Source organism: Dryobates pubescens, chromosome 4, assembly GCF_014839835.1.
Source record: "Dryobates pubescens isolate bDryPub1 chromosome 4, bDryPub1.pri, whole genome shotgun sequence".
NCBI classification, from domain to species: Eukaryota; Metazoa; Chordata; class Aves; order Piciformes; family Picidae; genus Dryobates; species Dryobates pubescens.
Window position 1 is genome coordinate 356,173 of NC_071615.1, and position 17,101 is coordinate 373,273.

Consider the following 17,101-nt stretch of genomic DNA (forward strand, 5'->3'; position numbering starts at 1 on the left):
CACCTCCCCACAACCAGGGCCTCCAGCGCCTCAGGGCAGACGCTCAGCCCCGCTCGGCCTCTCCCGGGCCCTGCTCCGCTGCCATCAGGCAAGGGGCGGCCGAGGGGCGGCCGAGGGGCGGCCGAGGGGCAGCCTAGGGGCGGCCGAATGCCACCCGGCGGCCGCCGCCGCCCCGGCCGCGGTCACAGAGCAGCCGCAGGACGCTCGCGGCTGCGCTTCTCTATGCTGCGAGGCCGGCGAGAGCCTGGCTAGAGCGGCGCGGCGCCGGGCGACGCTCTGCGCTTGCCACTCTATGGTCAGGATCTGGAGGACGCTGGGTGACGTCAGCGCCGCGGCGCTCTACCGGTCGTAAGCGGTAATTAGTGGCTGACGCCGCTCTAGGTCAGGCGCCTCTATGGTCAGGCGCGGCCGGCGCCGGTGTCTGTGGTAGGCGCTGGGCGGAGAGTCGCAGGCCGGGCGGCGCTCTAGGCTGTCTCTCTATGGCACTGGCTGTTGCTAGGCGGTGCGGGGCCTAGGCCGCGGCGGGTCGGCGCCGCCATGGCCGCCATGGCCTCCGGCGCGGCGGGATCGGCGGACGGTCCGTGCGTGCTGTGCTGCGGGGAGCTGGAGGTGGTGGCCTTGGGCCGCTGCGATCACCCCATCTGCTACCGCTGCTCGGTGCGGATGCGGGCGCTGTGCGGCGTGCGCTACTGCGCCGTGTGCCGAGAGGAGCTGGGCCAGGTGAGGCCGGGACCGACCCCTCCCCCTGCAGCGCGCCCCGCGGGCAGGGCTCGGGCTGCCGGGCCGTGGGGAGCGGGGCCGTGGGGGGCGGGGGCAGGCCCGGGGCCGCGCCGGGGCACGGAGCGGCTGAGATCGGCTGAGCGGGGCCGGGGCGGGGAACGTCCGCAGCTCGCCGAGCTCCCGGCCGCCCGCGCGGCTCCGGTCGGAAGGAACGGGAGCCCTGTCGGAAGCTAAACAGGATAAAAGTGGAGTATAAAAGGAGTATTTTGCTGCTTTTTCCAGTCGGCAGGGCTTGCCCGCCGGAGCTGGTGTGACGTGTCTGCGATGACTCGGTCGTCCTGCCCAATTCCGGACTTTGTTTTAAGCTGGCGGTGTGGGCAGAACATGTTTTGCCTTCTTGCGGCGCTTGCTCATGCCCGGCGTCCCTCAGCCGCAGCCGGCTCCTGGGCGTGTGCTTCGCGAGTAGCTTCCCCTCGGCTGGAGTTTTTCTGTGCACCTCGTGCCTGGCCGCCGCGACGAAACTGTGGCTGGGCTGAGAGGGCACCTGGGGGTGTTCAGCCCGGGGAAGAGGAGGCTGAGGGAGATCTCCTTGCCCTCTGCAGCTCCTTGAGAGGAGGCTGGATCCAGGTGGGGGGTGGTCTCTCCTCAAGAGTATCGGGTGATAGAACAAAAGGAAATGGCCTGAAACTGTTCCAGGGAAGGTTTAGGTTGGAGATTAGGAAAAAATGCCTTGCTGCCAGAGCGATCAGGGACTGGCACAGGCTGCCCGGGGAGGTGGTGGAGTGCCCATGCCTGGAGGTGTTCAAGAAAGGAGGGGATGTGGCACTTCAGGACGTGGTTTAGTGGCCATGGTGGTCTTAGTTTGCTCTCTGTGATCTTGGAGGCCTTTTCCAAGCCAAGCAATTCCATGAGTCCAGGCATGAAACTTCTCAGTTCTTCTCAAATACATCAGGGGAGGAGGCTCTCCCCTTGATGAAGGAGGAGGCCCACCCCCAACCAACCTGCCTTGGCTGCTCTTCACACCGCTCAGACGGTTGGAGAGACTGAAGGTCTTGCGCCGCCTGCTGAAGCTCCTCAGACCTTGTGGCAGCTGGAAGGGTCAGTGTGGATCTCAGGTGGAGCTTCCTGGCACGTGAAGCTCTGTGTGCAGAAGGAACCCCTGAGAGAGCAGCTTTGATCACCTCTGAGGAGCTGCTGCTCTGCTGCTGCCTTTGGAAGAAGCAGGCTGTGAGGCTGCCTCTCCAGCTTGTCTCAGGGCCACGGGTGGACCATCAGCCAGGAGTGCATCACTGTTGTGTAGTCTTGGTGCTCGCTGGGGCCTGAGCTCTGCCTCCTTTTGCCATTTTTCTTCTTAGGTAACTGTTAAAAGTGATCCTCCTGTTGCAGTCACCTGAGAGGTCCTTTTGGGTGGCTCTGCTCTTCTCCCCTGCAGCTGTTGTGTCTGGTTAAAGACCCTGGGTGGCACAAACCCTCTCAAAACTGCAGCTGAATGAACTGATGTTTATGTAGGACCTAAAACCAGGTCTCTCAGTTTGCAGAGGGTGTGGAATGAGCAGGTGCAGTGCTGCCAGGTCTCAGCTGGTGCTCTGCAGAGCAGTGCAGATGAGCTGGTGAGTGTTGGAGCAAAGGACAGAGAACTGTGATGCAAATCTCCCTCTGAGAGAGTGGCAGCACAGGGCATGAGGGAGGAGCAAGCAGGATCTGCGTGTTATGGTAGCAGGGCTGTCTGCCCTGGGTAATGGTGGCAGGGCAGCTGGGAAGGACTCCTTCCTTCCTGACCTGGAAACTCACCCTGATGTGGATCAGGCTGGGAGGATCTGTCAGTTGTTGTGGTACTCTGTGTCTGCTGTTGTCCTTGGGGCTGCTGGTGGAAAAGAAGCAGGGATCCTGCCCCTCTGCTCTGCTCAGGCCTCACCTGCAGGGCTGCATCCAGCTCTGGAGCCCTCAGCACAGGAAGGACCTGGAGCTGATTGGGCAGCTCCAGAGGAGGGAACATGAAAATGCTCAGGGGGTTGGAGCAGCTCTGCCCCAAGGCCAGGCTGAGGGAGCTGGGGCTGTGCAGCCTGCAGGAGAGAAGGCTCCAGGCAGACCTCACAGCAGCCTGCCAGGACCTGAAGGGCTGCAGGAAGGCTGCAGAGGGACTGCTCCCAAAGGGCTGCAGGGACAGGAGCAGAGGCAATGGTTTGGAATGAGAGCAGAGCAGATTGAGATTGGATGTGAGGAACAAGTTCTGCCCCAGGAGGCTGCTGGAACACTGCAGCAGGTTGCCCAGGGAGGTGGCTGAGGCTCCATGCCTGGAGCTGTTCCAGGTGAGGCTGGAGAGGGCTCTGAGCAGCCTGCCCCAGGGGAGGATGTCCCTGCTGCCTGCAGGGGCTGGGCTGGATGAGCTCTGGAGCTCCCTTCCATGAAGCTGCTGGGCTCCTGTGCTAAATAAACCAATTCTCTCTCTTTCCTGTTCCAGGGAGGCAAAGTTGCTTCTTCTTCAGAAGCCAGGGGCAGCTCTTCCTGTTCTGTCCTCCCCAGCACCAAGGGCCAGGACAAGAGGAGACAGCCCCAGGCTGCACCAGGGAAGCTTTAGACAGAATTTGGGAAAAACCTTCTTGGCTGAAAGGGTTCTCAAAGCCTGGAGCAGGCTGCCCAGGGAGGAGGTTCAGTCCCCATCCCTGGAGGTGCTGAGGGCCATGGCTTAGTGCCAGCCTTGGCAGACTCAGAGAGTGGTTGGACTGAAAGTAAACTCAAGCTCATGTCAAGTGTTTGAGAGCCCTGTCAGGGAAACATTTCTCCTGATATCCAATCTAAACCTCCTTGGTGCAGCTCAAGGCCATTTCTTCTTCTTGTCCTCTTCTGGCAGTGAAAGTCAGGCAAGAGAGAGGTTTCCTGGCCAGACTCTGGGTACTGTCACCTCAGGCTCACAGAGTTTCTGTGTGACCTCTGACCAGGAGGGAGCTGAGCACAGGGCTCCTGACAGGCTTTTGCAGCAGGAGGGGTGGAACTGGCTGGGGATCTTTATGCTTAGCCCAGCTGTGGTAGCAAAACATCCTGTAAAAGAGTTGCCTAATCTGGTTCAAAATCCAGAGCCCAGCCCAGGCCAAGCCACTTTCATTCCAGCTGGAAGCTGATAGGGAGCAGTCACCTTGGCTTGGCTGGCAGTTGTGGGGGCAGTAACTGGGGGTGGTGATGAGCAGCTGGGGCTGACACAAAGCTCTCATGCTGGGATGAGTTCCCTCTCAAGCAGCATTTGTGCCAGGGAGTTTATGGAGCAGTCTGGAGGAGAAGGACTTGGGGATGGCAAACTCCCCAGGAGCCAGCACTGGCCCCTGGCAGCCCAGAGCCAGCCCTGTGCTGAGCTGCAGGGAGAGCAGCAGCACAGGGAGGGGATTCTGCCCCTCTGCTCAGAGCCCACCTGCAGCACTGCCTCCAGCTCTGGGGCCCCCAGCACAAGAAGGACCTGGAGCTGCTGGAGAGGCTCCAGAGGAGGCCACAAGGGCTGGAGCACCTCTCCTGAAGGGACAGGCTGGGAGAGTTGGGGCTCTTCAGCCTGCAGAAGAGGAGGCTCTGGGGTCACCTTAGAGCAGCCTTCCAGTACCTGAAGGGCTCCAGGAGAGCTGGGGAGGGACTCTGGACAAGGGCTGGGAGTGCCAGGCTGAGGGACAATGGCTTTGAGCTGGGAGAGGAGTCTGAGAGTGGAGATGAGGAAGAGATTCTTTCCAGGGAGGGTGGTGAGATGCTGGCACAGGCTGCCCAGGGAGGCTGTGGCTCTCCTCTCCCTGGAGATGTTTAGGGCCAGGCTGGATGAGGCCTTGAGCAGCCTGGGCTGGTGGGAGGGGTCCCTGCACTTGGCAGGGGGCTGGAGGAGCTTTGAGCTCCCTTCCAGGCAGGGTGCTGTGCAGCTGTGCAGGCTCAGAGGGCTCTCAGTGATTCTGCTGTTGCCTGCAGGTTGTCTTCGGCCGCAAGCTGACCTCCTTCTCCAGCATAGCACTTGGCCAGCTGCAGCATGAGAAGAAGTATGACATTTACTTTATGGATGGAGATGTTTATGCCCTGTACAGGTAAGTGCCTCAAGCAGCAGGCTCTTCCCAGCCTGACGTGGCAGGAAGTGCAGCGTGGTTGTGCTCCCAGGGAGCTGGGTGGCTGCCATGTGTTAGTCACCTGAACAGGTGGCAGTGGTAGGAGCAGAGCCTGGAGCAGGGTGGTTGGTGTGGACACTGAGTGTCACAGCCAGCAAAGAGGCCAGCTCTCAAGGTGAGGTGTTCAGTGCTCTGGTGTGCAGCACAGCAGCTTTGCTCTAGGTGGGTTTTGCTTTAGAAGCAGCAGACCTACTGTGGGGCTCTGCCTGGCTGCTGAGGAAACTCGGAGGCTGAACTGCTGCCATAGTTCTGTCATGGTTGTGTTTGTTGCTGTGCTCAGCAGCAGTCACCAAACCCAATTGTACCAAGTGCTGGGTGAAAGGAGGAGCAGCCCTGCCTGCCTGCCTGCAGAGACCTTAACTCCAAAGAGGGAAAGAAGCAAAAAGGCAGTGCAGAGTCTCTGGCATCAGCACCATGCTCTGAAAGTGTTTTTCATCATGTGCTTAGTGAGTGGAATCCCAGACTGGTTTGGGGGGGCAGTGGCATTTCAAGGTTACCTAATCCAACCCCCTGCAGCCAGCAGGGACTTCCCCAGCCAGAGCAGGCTGCTCACAGCCCCACACAACCTGACCTGGGGTGGTGCCAGGGATGGGGCAGCTCCCACCTCTGGGCAGCCTGGGCCAGGCTCTCAGCACCATCAGGGTCAGAAGTTTCTTCCTTCTCTCCAGTCTGAATCTCCCTCTTCCAGTTCAAGCCACCCCCCCTTGTCCTGCCACCACAGGCCCTGCTGAAAAGTCTGTCCCCAGCTTCCTGATTGTCCTCATTAAGCACTGAGAGGCCACCAGAAGGTCTCCTGGAGCCTTCTCTTCTCCAGACTGAGCAACCCCAACTCTCCCAGCCTGGCCTCACAGCAGAGGGCTTCCAGCCTCCCAGCACTGCTGTGGCCTCCTCTGAACCACTTGGGAAGCTTTAAGAGAATTAAAAGCAGATAAAAGGAAAAGAGTGAAAGAAGAACTCATGCAGAGTGGTGCCCTGGGACAGCACAAGGGGCAGGGGGCACAAACAGGACCCCAGGAGGTTCCATCTGAACAGGAGGAGAAACTTCTTTGGTGTGAGGCTGCTGGAGGCCTGGAGCAGGCTGCCCAGAGGGGTTGTGGAGTCTCCTCTGGAGAGCTTCCAAACCCAGCTGGATCCTGGGCAAGCTGCTGTGGGTGCCCTGCTTTAGCAGGGGGGGTGGACTGGATGATCCCCAGAGATCCCTTCCAACCTCCTCTCCATCCTGTCCAGGTCTCTGTGGCAGCACAGCCTGACAGGGTCTCAGCAGCACTTGCCATTGCCACAGCTCTTCGCTCTCCCTGCTGTCTCCTTCAGCCTCTGGCAGCAGAAGGTGGAGTGAAATGGGCTGTGGAAGCTGTAGTTGAGTCTTCAGGGAGCAAGGGGTTTGCTGCCTGAGCCTGCTGGCAGTCCACCACTAAGCTCCTCCCTGCTGCCACCAAAGGAGCTTCTGGGCTGCACTTAAAGCATCTGGCTGGGGAGAGGGAGTGAGATCATTTCAGGGAGTCTTTCCTGTCCCCCAGGAAGCTGCTGCAGCATGAATGCTCTTTGTGCCCAGACCTGAAGCCATTCAACACCTTTGCAGATCTGGAGCAGCACATGAGGAAGCAGCATGAACTCTTCTGTTGTAAACTCTGTGTGAAGCACCTCAAGGTGAGGGAATTCCACCTGTCTGTGTGTGTGGGCAGGGGGGCTGCTGCTCTCTCTGACTTGCAGCAGTACCTGGGGAGGTGGGGAGGAGGAGGGGGCTGTCAGCACTGAGTTACTCTCCAAGGTTCTCTCTACCTGCAGGAACTGGCTAACGAAGGAGGCCTGGAGGTTCTCAGTGCATTATGTTTAAACAAATCAGATTAAAACCCTTCTGATGTCAGCTCCTCTGCCCCAGGGGATACCAAACCTCCCTCTCTGGTGATGGTTCAGAGTCCCAGGCAGACTCTCTTACAATGGTAACCACAGAGATTTGATAGTCATTCAGATTTATACTCCTGACCTCCACAGCTCAAAGTGTACCTGAAGGAACTGCTTGGTGCCTGCTCAGAGAGCAGAGGGCTCTGTGGAGGGATGGACTTCTCTCAGATCAGTGACATGTTTCCAGTTGGATTCTGGACAGGATGGGAGTCCATCCTGCTGGGTTAATGAGAGATAATTATACCTCATTATCCTCCTTATTTGTTCAAGCACATTTCCTGTGTGTTGTTCACTTGACTGGAAAATGAAACTCACTGCTGCCTGCACTCAAGGTCCACTCTGTTTGCTCTCCAGACCTAGACCCTGCCTAGGGGCTGTTTGGAAATGTGTGTTACAGCATGGTGAAGAGAGCAGTTACTGGAGAGATGAGTTGCCTCTGCACTGGGGAGGCCACAGCTGCAGCAGAGACAGGAAACTGTCAGCAGGAGCTGCTCAGCAAGAGCTGCAGGAGCTGTGGGGGGCAAGAGGCTGGGGCCAGGCTCTGCTCAGTGGTGCCCAGGGACAGCACAAGGGGCAGGGGGCACAAAGTGGATCCCAGGAGGTTCCATCTGAGCAGGAGGAGAAAGTTCTTTGTTGTGAGGCTGCTGGAGGCCTGGAGCAGGCTGCCCAGAGAGGCTGTGGAGTCTCCTGGTCTGGAGAGCTTCCAACCCCTGGGCAAGCTGATCTGGCAGGGCTTGGACTGGGTGATCCCCAGAGGTCCCTTCCAGCCCCCCCCTGCTGTGCGTGCTCAAGGATACGCTGTGGTGATCTGGCATCCTCAGAGCCCCTCTCAGCCAGGCAGCTCGGGTTTTGGCTCCTGTTCCCTGCAGAGCTGTAGGAGTCAGCTGTGCTCTTTGGGAAGCAGAGCCGGCGGTGCCACAGGCACACAGACTGGCACAGCCCAGCTCCCTGCAGGGGCGCCGCCGCGGTTCGTCGCCGCTGGGGCCTCGGGGGCCTGCCGCAAGGCTCACACCGTGTGGCCCTCTGCCCCGGGCTCCCTTCAGCCAGGGAGTAACAGAGCCTCTCCTGTCAGATCTTCAGCCACGAGCGGAAGTGGTACTCGCGCAAGGAGCTGGCCAGGCACCGCATCCACGGGGACCCGGACGACACCTCGCACCGCGGCCACCCGCTCTGCAAGTTCTGCGACGAGCGCTACCTGGACAACGACGAGCTGCTCAAGCACCTGCGCAGGGACCACTACTTCTGCCACTTCTGCGACTCCGACGGCGCTCAGGAGTACTACAGGTGGGTGCCAGCGGCCTCCGGCTCTGCGCTGACCTTTGAGGCCTGGGGCAGCAGCTGTGGCAGAGGGAAGCAGCTCCGTAAACGACGGAGAGAGTGGGGAGAGCCTGGCACAGGCTGCCCGGGGCAGTGGGGGAGTCTCCATCCCTGGAGGGGTTCCAAAGCCCTGGAGATGTGGTGCTGAGAGCCATGGTTTGGTGGCGCCCTGGCAGTGCTGGGGTAAAGATTGGACTTGATGATCTTAAAGGGCTTTTCCAGGCTAAAGAGTTCAGTGACTCTCTGATTCTGCAGGCCTTGGGTGCAGCTGAACGCGGGGAGCAGGTTAAGTTTAGCAGGCTGAGAGTCACAGAATGGCTTGAGGTGGAAGGAACCTTAAAGCTCATCCAGTTCCAGCCCCCTGCCACGGGCAGGGACACCTCCCACCAGCCCATGCTGCTCAAGGCCTCCTCCAGCCTGGCCTGGAACACCTCCAGGGGTGAGGCACCCACAGCCCCCCTGGGCAAGCTGCTCCAGTGCCTCATCATCCTGTGCTGAAGAGCTTCCTCCCGAGCCACAGAACTGTTTGGGTTGGAGAGGATCTCCAAGCTCTCAGACCGAGGCCACCATGGCCTCTAAACCCTGTCCCCAGGGCCACGGCCACAGGTTTCTGGAACGCCCCCAGGGACAACGCCTCCACTCCCCCCGGCAGGCTGTGCCAGCGCCTGCCCGCTCTGGCAGCACGGCAGCTGCCCCATGCCCACCCCGAGCCCCTCTGTCTGGCAGTGACTACGAGTACCTGCGGGAGCACTTCCGGGAGCAGCACTTCCTGTGCGAGGAGGGGCGCTGCAGCTCCGAGCAGTTCACCCACGCCTTCCGCAGCGAGATCGACTACAAGGCTCACCGCAGCGCCTGCCACAGCCGCAGCCGCGCCGAGGCGCGCCAGCACCGCCACATCGACCTGCAGTTCAGCCTGGCCCCGCGCCGCGCGCGCCACCACGACGGTGAGTGCCCTGTGCCCGCCGCTGCCCGGCGCCGCCATGGCGGTGAGTGCCCTGTGCCCGCCGCCCAGTGCCTCTGTGCTGGTGAGTGCCGTGTGCCTGCCGCCACGCCGGTCGGTGCCCTGTGCCCGGTGCCGCAGCGTCGGTCAGTGCCCTGTGCCCGGTGCCGCCGCGCCGGTCAGTGCCCTGTGCCGCAGCGTCGGTCGGTGCCCTGTGCCCGGTGCCGCCGCGCCGGTCAGTGCCCTGTGCCGCAGTGTCGGTCAGTGCCCTGTGCCGCCGCGCCGGTCAGTGCCCGGTGCCGCCGTGCCGGTCGGTGCCCTGTGCCCTGTGCCGCTGCACCAGTCAGTGCCCTGTGCCGCTGCACCAGTCAGTGCCCGGTGCCGCCGCGCCGGTCGGTGCCCTGTGCCCGGTGCCGCCGCGCCGGTCGGTGCCCTGTGCCCGGTGCCGCCGTGCCGGTCAGTGCCCGGTGCCGCCGCGCCGGTCGGTGCCCTGTGCCCGGTGCCGCCGTGCCGGTCGGTGCCCTGTGCCCTGTGCCACCGCGCCAGTCAGTGCCCGGTGCCGCCGCGCCGGTCGGTGCGGATTAGCCGAATAACTGAGACCCGCCCCTCCTGTCCAGGTGTCATCGGTGGAGAGGACTACGAGGAAGTGGAGAGGTACAACAGGCAGGGGAGGGCCAGCAGGCTGGCAGGCCGAGGCAGCCAGCAGAACAGAAGAGGCAGCTGGAGGTACAAGAGGTGAGTGGCACCAGGGCCTGTGGGCTTTATTGCTGCTTAGTGCTGGTTTATTCCCAGCTAATGTTTTGGTGGAGCAGGGGAAAGGGAATGGGTGCAAAATGTGGAAGACAAACCTAGCTGAGAGCAGGGTTAGCTTTCAGGCCAAGGCTGTGTGGTGCCTACCTGCCTGGGAGGAGTTAGATTGCTCTGGGTGAGGAAGTTTCAGCTCCCTTGTGGCACAGGCAGCAGACAGCTGTCACCTTCAGCTTGTGGCTGAAGCACTCTCAATCCTCAAGCAATTCCAGGAGTCTTTAATGCTAAGCTTCCTAAACAGGGTCACAGGTTGGAACCCAAAGATCATCCAGTTCCACCCCCCTTGCCATGGGCAGGGACACCTCCCACTAGACCAAGTGCTCAGCTGGAAGCTGTCCCTGCCATGGAGTTCCAGTCTCAGTATGACTCCAGCCATGGAACCCCAGAGTGGTTTGGGTGGGAAGGGACCTTGAAAGCTGATCTGGTGCAGCCCCCTTGCAGCAGGCAGGGACAGCTGCAAGCAGATGAGCTGCTCAGACCTCCTGGACATCAGCCATGGGTACCCTCAGCTCCCACAGCCCTTCCTGGGCTGGGGGGAAGCAGCTTTGGAGCACCACTGAGGGTGTTCTGCAGCAGCAGCCCCAAGGTGCTGCGTGTGCGTGGGGCTAGGCCGGGCTGCTCAGAGCCTCAGGGAGGAGCCAGCCACAGCCTCCCGGAGCTGCCTGCTCCAGTGGCTCACCACCCTCACCAGAAAGAGTTTCTTCCTAGTCTCCAGTCTCAATCTCCCCTCTTCAACACAAATCCATTCCCTCTCAGGGTGTTCTGAAGTGAGTGGTGAGTGTTTGCAGGGAATGGACTTCTTGGTGTGGGCAGTGATGAAGCTGCTCTGAGGACCATGCTCCTCACTGAGCTGACAGATCTGTGTGGCCAGACGGAGTGCTGTGGGGAAAGAGGAGGGTTAAGTTCTGAAATGAAACTCTGCATCTCCACCTCTCCATCCACACAAGACCTTAACCTTCTTTTCTTGTTAAACACATGCTGCATCTCTCTCTCCTTTCCTTTCCTTTGCTGGCTCATCACTGGTGGCCAAAAGTCCATCCTGGAACCCTTCCCCCTGTGGCTGGTGCATGTGTTGGGAGTTCACGACCAGCCACGCTTCAGAGGATGCCTGTGGCTCCCAGATGTGACTCCATGTGTTTGGACTCAAACAGGAGAGTCAGGGGTCCCCATGCATCCCTGCTGCCTTCTCTCCCAGTTCACCCCCTGTTTCCTCTGGCCTGGATTGTTAGCAGCACCTGGAACTTGCAGACCCCGGGGGTTGCTGCCTCACCACCAGGGAGGTGCTTCGGTGTGGTGGGGTTGGTGTGGCCTCAGCAGGCGGCAGCACTGGCTCAGGGAGGGGAGAGCTGGAGTGAGACAGAGCTGCTCCCTGATCCATGCTGTCTGACCAAGGGAAGGTGTCCTGTCCTGCAGGGAGGAGGAAGACAGGGATGTGGCAGCAGCAGTCAGGGCATCGGTGGCAGCCAGACGGCAGGAGGAGAAGAAGCGTGCGGAGGACAAAGAGGACAGCAGCAGCCGAGGCAGGAAGGAGGAGCTGAGGGACCCCGAGGTGCTCGGCTCCAAGCGCGTGCCAAAGTCCTCAAATGATGCTGCAGGTGAGTGCTGCATGAGGCCTGCAGCTGCAGGGGGTGTGGTGGGTCTGGAGGGCAGCCTGGGGGACTGGAAGCATCTTGTGGTGTTCTGGATGGAGCTGCGGCGTTAACTCAGCCGTGGGCTGAGGGAGAAATCCGAGGGCTGCAGGGCGGTTCAGGCTGGGAAGGACCTGGAAGATCAAGTGGAAGTGAAGAGCTGGGGGCATGGGGGCATGGAGGCCTGGGCCTGGAGGAAGGTGCCCCCCAGGGAGGGCCTGGGCAGGTGCCTTCCCAAAGTGCTTGCCAGGCAGTGTGTTGCTCAGCAGCAGCCTGCATGTGCTGCAGCCGGGCTAGGATGACATCACGGTGACTGAGGGAGATGGGGAAGATGGGTTTGAAGTGTCCTTTTGGAATGTCACAGCTGACATCAGCTGCTGAAAATAGGACTTGTTAGCAGTGCTGTCATCCCCACTGGTGGCTCCTGCTCTGGAGTGAAGGATTTTAGCTGTAACCATTGCCTTGCTCTTTTTGTCACCCCTCCCAAAGAAGCAGCTGCCAACGGTGCTTTAAGCCAAGATGACTTCCCAGCCATTGGTGCAGCAGTGGGAGCTCTACCAGGGTAAGTTGAGGGAGGGCTGCAGTGATCAGAGAGCAGGCTGAGAAACTCCCTGGTGTTCTCCATCCCTGGAGAAAGGGATTCTACAGATCCTTTAAGCCACAAGTGCTTCCCCTGCTGCCCTGGCCCCCTGCTGCCTCAGGCTGCTCCTGTGCTGGTCACCTGCATGGGCAGGGGCAGATGCTGCTTCAGGCCATGGCTGGATCTTGGGGGGGGCAACTTCAGGGAAGTTCTCTCTGTAGACTCCCAGAGTGGTGATCAGCCTTGGTGGCTGATCCTGAAGGAGCCCTGCAGTGTGGGCTCTAAAACTCATCTCCTGAAGCATTCTGATCAGAATGATGTCTTTGGAGGGTGTGGCAGCTCAGATGCAGCCCTGTGTGGAGCTCTGAGGTGTGCTGAGGCAGTTCTGCTCTCACAGCAAGGCTGCTGTGACATCTTGAGGAGCCCCATCCCAGGCACAGTTTGCAAGCCCAGGTGCCTCTTCCCCCTGTTAACAGTTCATCATCATCACAGAATGGCTGGAGTTGGAAGGGACCCTATAGATCATCCAGCTCCAGCCCCCTGCCAGGGGCAGGGACACCTGCCACCAGCCCAGGCTGCTCCAGGCCTCATCCTGCCTGGCCTTGAGCACCTGCAGGGAGGAGGCAGCTAGCTGGGGCAGTTGTGCCACCCTAAGTGGCAGTGTGAGGGCTGGGGCAAGGAGCTCATTCTGCCTGTGCAGCACTGCTGATTCTGGTTGTTTTCCTTCCTCCCAGCCCTGCCCAGCCCTCAGCAGTTAAGCTTAAAGAAGAAGATTTCCCCAGCCTGTCACCTGCAGCACCCAGCACCCTCTCCTCTGGGATCTCTCTGACCTACACAGCCACCCCCAGGAGAACTGCCTTCCAGGAGGAGGACTTTCCAGCCCTGGTGTCCAGGATGAGGCCCAACAGCAAAGCAGTCCCCAGCATCACATCTGCATGGAGCAGTGGTTCCAGCAAGAGCGTGGTGAAAGCCATGAGCACGCCCTGCAGCAGCCAGGCAGCCAGGAAGCCTTCCCTCAGCACCTCCAGGGGGAGCAGGAAGAGCAATAAACTCTCTCAGTCCGACGAGGAAGAGGGCGGTGCTGGCCTGACCACCCAGGAGATCAGGAACACACCAACCATGTTTGATGTTTCATCCTTGCTGGCAGCTTCTACCTCACAAACTTTTACCAAGGTGAGCAAGAAGAAGAAGCTGGTGGAGAAGCAGAGACCATCATCCCCACACCCCCCCCAGGAGACCGCTCCCAGGGCAGCGGCCGAGAAGCTGCCCGAGGCGGAGCAGCCACCGAGTGCCTCCGCAGCCCTGCACGCCTCTGACAGACCCCCAGCCGTCATGAATGGCCACCTGGAGAAGTCACTGAGCAGCTGCAGCACCCCCAAAGAGCCTCCTGGCCTTAAAAAGCCCACAGTGACTAACAAATGCCCTTTACCTCAGGAAGACTTCCCAGCTCTTGGGAGCTCAGGGTCCGCTCGGATGCCCCCACCACCAGGTGAGCACCGGGGGGCAGCTTTGGGGGGGTGGCTTGGAGAAACCTGGCATGGGGTGGGGGTGTATCAGCCCCTTCTGACTGAGGAGCTGCTCTGCCACCTAGGTTAGGCTTTGAGGTTTGAAGTGGCAGTCTAGGTGACATGGATGAGCTCACAAGAGTTGGGTCGTTCAGCATGAGAAAAGAAGGCTCTGGGAAGACCTTCGAGCAGCCTTGCAGTACCTGAAGGGGGCTACAAGAAAGCTGGGGAGGGACTTCTGCAGTGATAGGACAAGAGGAAATAGATTGGAGCTGGAGAAAGGCAGATGTAGTTCCTTGCAGTGAAGGAGGTGGCACAGGCTGCCCAGGGAGGCTGTGGCTCCTCCCTCCCTGGAAGTGTTCAGGGCCAGGCTGGATGGGGCCTTGAGCAGCCTGGGCTGGTGGGAGGGGTCCCTGCCCCTGCCAGGGGGTTGGAACTGGATGAGCTTTTTAAGGTCCCTTCCAACCCAAACCATTCCATGATTCTATGCAATATCCTGGTGCAGGGCAGTGTGGGGAGGATGGAGCCAGGCTCTGCTCAGGGATGTCCAAGGACAGCACAAGGGGCACCTGGGCAAGCTGGAGCAGAGGGAGCAGAAGGGAAAACTTTGTGACTGGGAGGGTGGCAGAGCCTGGAGCAGGCTGCCCAGAGAGGCTGTGGAGTCTCCTGCTCTGCAGACATTCTGGGCCCAGCTGGATGTGTTCTGGGTGCCCTGCTCTGGGTGCCCTGCTCTGGCAGGGGGCTGGGCTGGATGATCTCCAGAGGTCCCTTCCAGCCCCTCCCATTCTGTGACCCTGTGTAACTTTGGGTGGTGGTCTGTGGGTGCCATAGGTACCTGCTCTAACTTCCTGCCCCTGCCCTGCCTCCCTTGCAGGCTTTAACACTGTGGTGCTACTGAAGAGTCCTCCTCCACCTCCAGGGCTGTCGGTGCCTGTCAGCAAACCCCCCCCAGGCTTTGCTGTCATCCCATCCACCAATGTCTCTGAACCTCTCACTGCAGCTTTGAAGGAGTAAGTACAAATCCCTGGAGTTGGAGATGCTTCACACTTGAACCTTGGTTGTGTCAGATGAGGTCCAGCCAGGACATGAAATGCTCCAAGAGGCTCATTTTCAACAGGTGCTGCCACAGAATGGCTTCTCTGGCTCTCCTGGGCTGGGGTCAGGAGAGCTGTGTGGCAGCAGCTGAGGCAGCTCAGACCTTCAGCTTCCCTGCATCACATTTGTTTTGAGAACCATTTGCAGCTTCAACCTGTTTCTCTTACCCTTTGCACTGATTCCAGTTCAGGAGCAGGGTGCTGCAGCATTGTCTTCCTTGGTGACCTCTGAACACCTTCCTGTCTTGATCTTTCCAGGAGCTGGTTTTTGGCCAGGGCCCTTCTGGGCTGGAGAGAGGAGTTGTGGGGAGAGGGGAGGGTAAGCTGAGTGGATCTGCTGGGTTTGTTCAGGGCATGGTCTCTGCTCACAGCCTGTTGGTGGACCTGGCTTACAAAGGGGGTGGTCAGCACTGGTCCAGTGGCATTTTAAGTGCTCTGTCCAGGTAGAGCTGGGGCCTGCAATCCCACAGGACACATTCTGTAGCCCTCTTGCTGCTTGTAGTTGGGAGGAGGAGCAGAGAACAGCCACACCCTGTATCCTGCAGTGTCTGTGTAGCATCAAGCACCATCACTCACTTTTGGTCTCTCCAAAGCAGGCCAAAATCCTGCCACGGCTCCTACTTGATACCTGAAAACTTCCAGCAGAGGAACATCCAACTCATACAATCCATCAAAGAGTTCCTCCAGAGTGATGAGTCCAAGTTCAACAAGTTCAAAACTCATTCTGGGCAGTTCAGGCAGGTGAGTGGCCAGGAGGCCTTGGGCAGAGCTGGGTGCTTGAGGTCCCTTCCAACCCAAACCAATCCACGGCTCTGTGCCTTTGGGGCTCTCAAAACCTTCCTCTCTGGGGGAGTCATGGAGAGGACCTCCAGAGGTCATCCAGTCCAAGCCCCCTGCCAGAGCAGCATCACCAGGGTGGTCACAGTTAGCTGCCAGCTGGAGCAGGAGGCAGGTTCTCACCAGACTCATGGAATCCTGCAGTGGGCTGGGCTGGAAGAGACCTTGAAGATGATCCAGTCCCAACCCCCTGCCACGGGCAGGGACCCCTCCCACCAGCCCCATCCAGCCTGGTGCTGAACACCTCCAGGGAGGGGGCAGCCACAGCCTCCCTGGGCAGCCTCTGCCAGTGTCTCCCCAGCCTCCCTGCAAAGAATTTCTTGCTGAGGGCAGCCTAAACCTGCCCTCCCCCAGCCTCTGCACCCAGCCTTCTCTGGGCCCCTTCCCTGCCTCTGCTAACCCTGGGCTCTCCCACGCCAGGGCCTGATCTCTGCCGCTCAGTACTACAGGAGCTGCCGAGAGCTGCTGGGGGAGAACTTCAGGAAGATCTTCAGGGAGCTGCTGGTGCTGCTGCCTGACACAGCCAAACAGCAGGAACTGCTTGCTGCTCACAACGACCTCAGGGGCAGGGAGAAGCAGAGCTCCGGCAAGCCCCCCAAGAGCAGAAAGAACGCTTGGCAGACGGACTCCAGCCCCGAGCTCGACTGCTGCATCTGCCCCACCTGCCAGCAGGTGCTGACTCAGCAGGACCTTGGCACCCACAAGGCTTTGCACCTGGAGGATGAGGAGTTCCCCTCCTTGCAGGCCATCAGCAGAATCATCAGTTAGCTGTGCCCAGGAGCCAGGCACCGCGGCGAGGAAGCTGCACTCTCTGGGCTGGAGGTGTGGTGGTGCTCTGCTGCCAGCCACAGTGCTGGGCCAGGAGCTGGATGTGGAGCTGGGGAGGGGGTCTGGGAGAGAGCCCCTCAGTGCTGTTCATTCATAAAGCAAAAGGGGTGGTGGGGCTGCGAGTTCGTGGTGACATCCAAAAAGGTTGAGCTTCCAAGGGGCCTTGGGTAGAGTTTAGGCTGAAGGGGTGGGAGGGAGAGGCAGGGGGCACAGGCTGGGGCCACCTTGCTCCTGGAACACAGCAGCTGAGGAGGTGCTTTCTGCTCTGGGGGCTGACAGGGAAATAAAGATCTGCCTTGGGGATCTCTGTTGCGTTTCTGGGGCGTTGGGTTGGGTTGGCCTGGGGTAGGGTCAGGGCTGGCTCAGCCTGGGCTTTAGTTGGGTTGGTCCTGGGTTGGGGTTTTTGGCTGGGTCAGAGTTTGGGGTTGGGGTTTGGGTTGGGCTGGGTTTCACTTGGGTCGGGTTGGGGGTTTGGGTTGGAGTTCTGCTGTGTCTCTTTGGGTTGGGGTCTTTGTCAGGGCAGCTGGGGGAAGCTTCAGAACCACTGCACTAACCAGAAGCAAAGTTGGTTCCCTTCTAATATCCTGAGTTAACTTTTGCTGTGCTGAAGGTGCCAGCAGTCAGGGGAGGGTACAGAGGTGCAGGAGATGCTCCTCACTGCTGCCAGCACTTCCAGAGCTGCAAACACAGGGAGGGAGCTGCTGATGGCCAAGAGAATTCCTGGCTGCAAGGGGCAGTTCCTTCTCCTTGAGGAACTGCACTCTGCTGCGTGCCCAGGAGAGGGGAAGTTGCCTCTCAGGCTTTTCTGTACTGGCT

The 17,101-nt window shown here is 59.9% G+C and overlaps 1 protein-coding gene across 1 annotated transcript; it reads left to right on the forward strand.

The window, feature by feature from the left end:
* Positions 1–454: 454 nt before the first annotated feature.
* On the forward strand, positions 455–16,588 carry ZNF598 (zinc finger protein 598, E3 ubiquitin ligase). Its single transcript, XM_054180259.1, has 12 exons — positions 455–720; positions 4,657–4,769; positions 6,365–6,494; positions 7,822–8,033; positions 8,793–9,010; positions 9,624–9,741; positions 11,227–11,408; positions 11,931–12,003; positions 12,756–13,510; positions 14,401–14,536; positions 15,217–15,361; positions 15,878–16,588. Exons 1-12 carry the CDS (start codon positions 538–540, stop codon positions 16,223–16,225), a joined length of 2,613 nt encoding a protein of 870 aa, XP_054036234.1. The 5' UTR covers positions 455–537; the 3' UTR covers positions 16,226–16,588.
* Positions 16,589–17,101: the final 513 nt, after the last annotated feature.

Bases quoted from the DNA above. Each gene is read 5' to 3' on its own strand.
- ZNF598 (XM_054180259.1), top strand. From the start codon at position 538: ATGGCCGCCATGGCCTCCGGCGCGGCGGGATCGGCGGACGGTCCGTGC. The intron at 4,770-6,364 runs GTAAGTGCCTCA...CCTGTCCCCCAG, and splicing joins GATGTTTATGCCCTGTACAG to GAAGCTGCTGCAGCATGAAT. The intron at 8,034-8,792 runs GTGGGTGCCAGC...TCTGTCTGGCAG, and splicing joins GGCGCTCAGGAGTACTACAG to TGACTACGAGTACCTGCGGG.